The sequence below is a fragment of the Salvia miltiorrhiza genome, chromosome 7, assembly GCF_028751815.1.
Source record: "Salvia miltiorrhiza cultivar Shanhuang (shh) chromosome 7, IMPLAD_Smil_shh, whole genome shotgun sequence".
NCBI lineage: Eukaryota > Viridiplantae > Streptophyta > Magnoliopsida > Lamiales > Lamiaceae > Salvia > Salvia miltiorrhiza.
Genome location: NC_080393.1, coordinates 55,862,133 through 55,867,706, shown reverse-complemented (window position 1 = coordinate 55,867,706; position 5,574 = coordinate 55,862,133). Strand labels below are relative to the sequence as shown.

At 48.2% G+C, this 5,574-nt stretch overlaps 1 protein-coding gene across 1 annotated transcript; it reads right to left on the bottom strand.

Annotated features, from left to right (window-relative positions):
- Nucleotides 1–4,484: 4,484 nt before the first annotated feature.
- Nucleotides 4,485–5,342, bottom strand: LOC130994440 (uncharacterized). Its single transcript, XM_057919482.1, has one exon. The coding sequence runs from the start codon at nucleotides 5,340–5,342 to the stop codon at nucleotides 4,485–4,487; it is 858 nt and encodes a 285-aa protein (XP_057775465.1).
- Nucleotides 5,343–5,574: the final 232 nt, after the last annotated feature.

The following is a 5,574-nucleotide window of genomic DNA, read 5'->3' as shown; positions in this document are numbered from 1 at the left end:
TTGACTTTCATATTCATATTTATAACTATCTTTGCACGATTCATATTTGGTATAATCGAACTCTTTTGTTGCTTGTTTGATGTAGGGCTATCAGTATACTCTGTTCATGAAGGAGCAGCTGGTAGAGGCAGCTGACCAGCTCAAGGTGGCTCTGAGAGAGCAAGACACCCTTCGGAAGGAACTCGAGGAAGAGAAGGGTCGTTATGAAACGGCAGAGAAGGAGCTGAGGGATGAGCTATCCTTGAAGAGTCACCTGATTTCTACCCTTCAATCTCAGATAGGGCAGTTGGAGGCGACTTTGGAGGTCCGAGAGGAGGAGCTTCGGTTTAGCCATCTTCAGACGGTCGTTCTTACCCGAGGTGAGATGATGAAGGAGTTCAAGGAAGGGAAAGCGGGTTCCTGGAACGTAGAGAAGGGCATACGTGAGATGGAGGATGTACTACGTGACAGGGCTGAAGGAGTGGGAGTGGTTGATGCCACTACTGACGGCGAGGGCGACGGGGGCGATGACTAGACTTATTTGTAGTTGAAACTTCTTCAAACAATTTCTATTTGGTTATGTAATAGTAATTAGGCTCTTCGAACTTGATATTATCTACTTTTCTCCCCTAGTTTGAGTCTAGTCTCTTTTGGCTAGACTTGGACTTGGTATTTGTAGGACATGTCATTTTCCGGTATATCCGGCCCGATCAGGGGGTTCGCTCTTTGATGCTTTATCCGACATATGTCTGAAGTTTATGAATTGAAAGATCATATTTTTAATTATTTGGCGTAAGGTTCACTAGGTAAGTGATCTAAGATTTCCTAAGGGTTGAAACCCACGTGATGTGTGCTCAAATTTTTTCCTTGGTTAAGTGAGAAATGGTTGGTTGAAGGGATAGGGGGCTGCGCTCCTTAGAGCTGCCTACATACCCTTAAGAGGGATCAAGCCCGAATGTAGTTCTGACCTGCATAGAAAGGTCAGTAATTGTAGAAGATGATATGGGTCTCGGAAGACCTTATTGAAATAAAGTGAAATTTGTAGAGTTTAGGGTCAAGCGTGGTACTGCTTGAGATGTAGGGCGTTCCAACAGTTGTTGATTTCACGCCCGTCTGATGCTTGTAGCCTATAGGCTCCATGTCCGATCACCTTGGTGACCAAGTAGGGTCCTTCCCAATTCGGGGCTAACTTGCCAGCCCCTGCCTCCTTGGTATTCTGGAATACCTTGCGAAGTACCCAATCGCCCGGTTTGAAGGTTCGTGTGCGAGTGTTCTTGTTGTAGTGTCGAGCAATACTTTGTTGATATGAGGCTATTCTTATGCTTGCCTTATTCCTCTTCTCGTCGAGCAGGTCGAGCTCGTGGCACATGGCTTCATGGTTGTCGTGGTCTGTGGTAAACTCATACCTAGCGGTATGCACTTCGCTCTCTGTGGGGATGACTGCTTCCATTCCATAGGCGAGGGAAAATGGGGTTTCTCCCGTCGAGGTTCTTGTGGTTGTCCGGTAAGACCATAGGACGCCGGGTAGTTCATCTGCCCATTTCCCCTTCGCCTTCTCCAATCGTTTCTTGAGTGTGTTCATGATGGTCTTGTTGGATGATTCAGCTTGCCCGTTGGCTTGGGGGTATCTTGGCGTTGAGAAGCTTAGCTTGATATTCCAAAACCTGCAAAAATCTTGAAAGTCTGCGCTTATAAATTGGGACCCGTTGTCCGTGACGATCTCCTTGGGCACCCCATACCTGCATATAACATTCTTCCAGATAAAACCTTTTACCTCTTTATCCCTAACCTGGTGAAAAGAATCTGCCTCGATCCACTTGGTGAAGTAGTCCGTCACGGCTAACATGTAGACTTTTTGCCCAGGGGCAACAGGTAGTTTGCCTACGATGTCCATCCCCCATTTCATGAAGGGCCATGGAGAAGTGATAGCTTTTAGTGGCTCTGGGGGTAAGTGGGAGACTTGGGCAAATCGTTGGCACTTATCGCATCTCTTGACATAGTCTGCTGAATCGGCTTTCATGGTGGGCCAATAATACCCACTAGTCAGGGCTCGATGGGTGAGGCTTCTTCCCCCCGAATGGTTGCCGCATTCCCCCTCATGTAGCTCGGAAAGGACATATCTTGCCTCTGCAGGGTTAATACATCTCAAGTATGGACCATTGTAAGAGCGCTTATACAATTTATCTCGAATAATGGAGAATCGGGCTGCTTGGGCTTTGAGTCGTCGGGCTTCATTTCTGTCATCTGGGAGTGTGTCTTGTGCTAAGTAATCCGTTATGGGGGTCATCCAGGTTGGTTCGGCTGACACTTCATGGACTTGTTCCTCCTTATCCTTTTGAGTCGCTGGCCATTGGAGGCAGGTTATCTGAATGACCTTTGGTTGCGTGGTCTGTATGGATGACCCCAAGTTGGCTAATGCGTCGGCATGGCTATTGTCCCCTCGTGGAACTTGGCTCAGGGTGAATTCCTCAAAGCTCGATTGCAACTCTTTAGTTTTGCCCAGATAGGCTATCATTTTGGCATCCTTGGCTTGGTAGGATCCTTGCATTTGATTGACCACAAGCTGGGAGTCGCTGAAGACATTGATTCATTTGACCCCTATCTCCTTGGCCAATTCAAGTCCAGCCAGCATTGCCTCATACTCCGCCTCGTTGTTGGTTGCCTTGAATTGACACCGAATTGATTGTTCGACCATGTCGCCCTGAGGTGAAATAAGGACCAAGCCAAGTCCACTTCCCCTCATATTGCTGGACCCGTCAACATAAAGTTTCCAAATCCCCGTTTGATCGGGTTCTTCGGTCATGCAACATAGTTCCTTGTCGGCCTGCATGGTAAGGTTAGGAGTGAAATCAACAATGAAATCTGCTAGTACCTGAGACTTGAGGGCCATTCGGGGCTTGAAGGTAATGTCGTATTCGCTTAGTTCTACTGCCCATTTGGTCAATCGACCCGATAGCTCCGGCTTGTGGAATATGGCTTTGAGGGGGTATGTGGTCACCACAGAGATCGGGTGACATTGGAAGTAGGGTCGAAGTTTTTCTTGCTGCGTGGACCAATGCGAGAGCTAGCTTCTCAAGTTGGCTGTATCGGGTCTCCGCATCTAGGAGGGACTTGCTCACATAGTATATCGGTGCTTGCCTCCCTTCGTCCTCCCTGACCAACACAGCACTGACAGCAGTCTCGGACACGGCCAAATAAACCAATATGACTTCATGGTCTTTTGGTTTGGCCAGAAGGGGCGGGTTGGTCAGGTATTGCTTGAGTTATTGTAATGCCTCCTCATACTCCTCTGTCCACTCAAAGGTTTTTGATTTCCTAAGAGTGTTGAAGAATGGATGACACCGCTCTGAGGATTTTGAGATGAATCGGCCCAACGCGGCTATCCTCCCTGTTAATTTTTGTATGTCCTTGACGCATGTTGGGGATTGAATCTTCATGATGGAGTCGATTTGGGCCGGGTTGGCCTCTATGCCCCTCTGGGTGACCATATAACCTAAAAATTTTCCTGCATTGACACCAAAAGAACATTTAGCAGGGTTAAGTTTCATATTATACTCCCTGAGAATCTTGAAGGTTTGGTTGAGATGGTCGATGTGGTCATTTGCTTGAATTGATTTAACAAGCATGTCGTCGATGTAGACCTCCATCGTTTGTCCTATCTGGTTCGCAAACATTTTGTTGACCAAGCGTTGATATGTTGCCCCTGCATTTTTCAACCCAAATGGCATAAAGATGTAGCAATAAAGGCCCATGTTGGTCATGAAGGCTGTCTTTTCCTCGTCGTCAGGGTGCATTCGTATCTGGTGATACCCTGAGTAAGCATCCATGAAGCTCAGGAGCTCATGGCCGGCGGTTGCATCCACCAACATGTCGATGTGGGGCAACGGAAATGAGTCCTTCGGGCATGCCTTGTTGAGGTCTGTAAAGTCGATGCAGACCCTCCACTTGTCATTCTTTTTCTTTACTACTACCACATTGGCGAGCCATTCGGGGTAATGGACCTCTCGGATCAATCTGTTTGTCAAGAGCCTTTGAACCTCTTCGTTGATGATTTGATTTCTTTCAGGAGCAAACTTTCTTCGTCTTTGCTTTCTTGGTGGATAGCCCGGATCAACCTGTAGCCTGTGAACAATAACATTTGGGTCAATGCCCGTCATGTCCGCATGGGACCAAGCAAAACAATCGTAGTATTCAGATAAGAAATTGATAAGCTTCTCTCGGGAGTTGGGGTCGAGTTGTGCTCCAATCCGAACTTTGTGGTCCGGGTGGTCCATGTGGATTTGGACTTCATCTATCTCTATAGCTTCCTCCTCGATCAAACTACGTGGTCGTTTTGAGCGAGCGGGTCGGTCAGATTGATCTTCTATAACAGCTCTGCTGCTTGGATGACTTTGGGGCGGGCTGGTGGGCTGCGACCTGCCTTCGGGCTCATCTGTTCGTGCAGGTTGACATGATGGGGGTGGTTGATCCACCTTTGGGTGGGTCGAACCATTTTGCTGTAATTGCTATTGAGTGGTTTGCTTTGCCTTCATGGTCGTTTGGTAGCATGCCCTTGAATCTTTTTGCTCGCCCCTGATCTCCTTGATGCCCCATTTAGTTGGGAATCGAATGACTTGGTGGTAGGTAGATGGCACTGCTTCCATATCATGGATCCATGGTCGACCCAAAATAACGTTGAACACGGAAGGGGCGTTGATCACTAAGAACTTGGTTGATTGATTCACCCCTTCGGCATAGACAGGAAGGTCAATCTCCCCCATCGTGGCCTTGGTCTCACCACTGAAGCCTATAAGCACCGCGGACTTTTTTATTATTTTGGACTCGTTCAAGCCCATCTCCCTGAAAGCATCAAAAAACAAGATGTTGGCAGAACTACCATTATCGATTAGAACACGCTTGGTCAAACAATTTGCAATAAAAACTGAAATAACTAAAGCATCATGATGAGGGTGAAGAAGCTTGTCTGATTCAGTTGTATGAAAACTGATTGTTTGGGTCGGAAGGGTTGAAGCGGTCTGGCAGGGCATGTTGGTTTCTGCCTTGTTAGACATAGCCTGTCGAGTATGCTTCTTTGCTGCGGAGTGGGTGACCCCGCTTACTTCGGAGCCACCAGATATGACATTCACGGTTCTTTCATGAGATGGTGGGATTGGCGGTGTAGCTTCTCTATGGTCATCATGTCTATCCCTTCCTTGTTGTAGGGTCTGCTTGCCCTTCTCGGTTAGGTAATCGGTGAGGTGGCCTTGTTTTAGTAGGTGGGCCACTTCCAATCTGAGGGCGATGCAATCCTCTGTCCGATGCCCATGGTCTGCATGGAACTCACACCACTTGGACCTGTCCCTCTGGTCGGCTGGGGCCCTCATCCTCTCTGGCCATTTGACCTTGTTGCCCAGGTTCCTTAGTGCCTCAACTGCTTCGGCGGGGGAGATGGATAGGGCATACTCTGGAATCTTTGCTTTCTCGCGGGGCGTGTGTCGGGTGCCCTATCGTACTCATCCCTTCCTCTGCTTCGTCGATAAGGTGGGTATGGTTCAGCACGTCTGTCACGACCTGACCTCCTGTCCACCCGGTGGTCTCTTTCGGGTCTACTGGGTG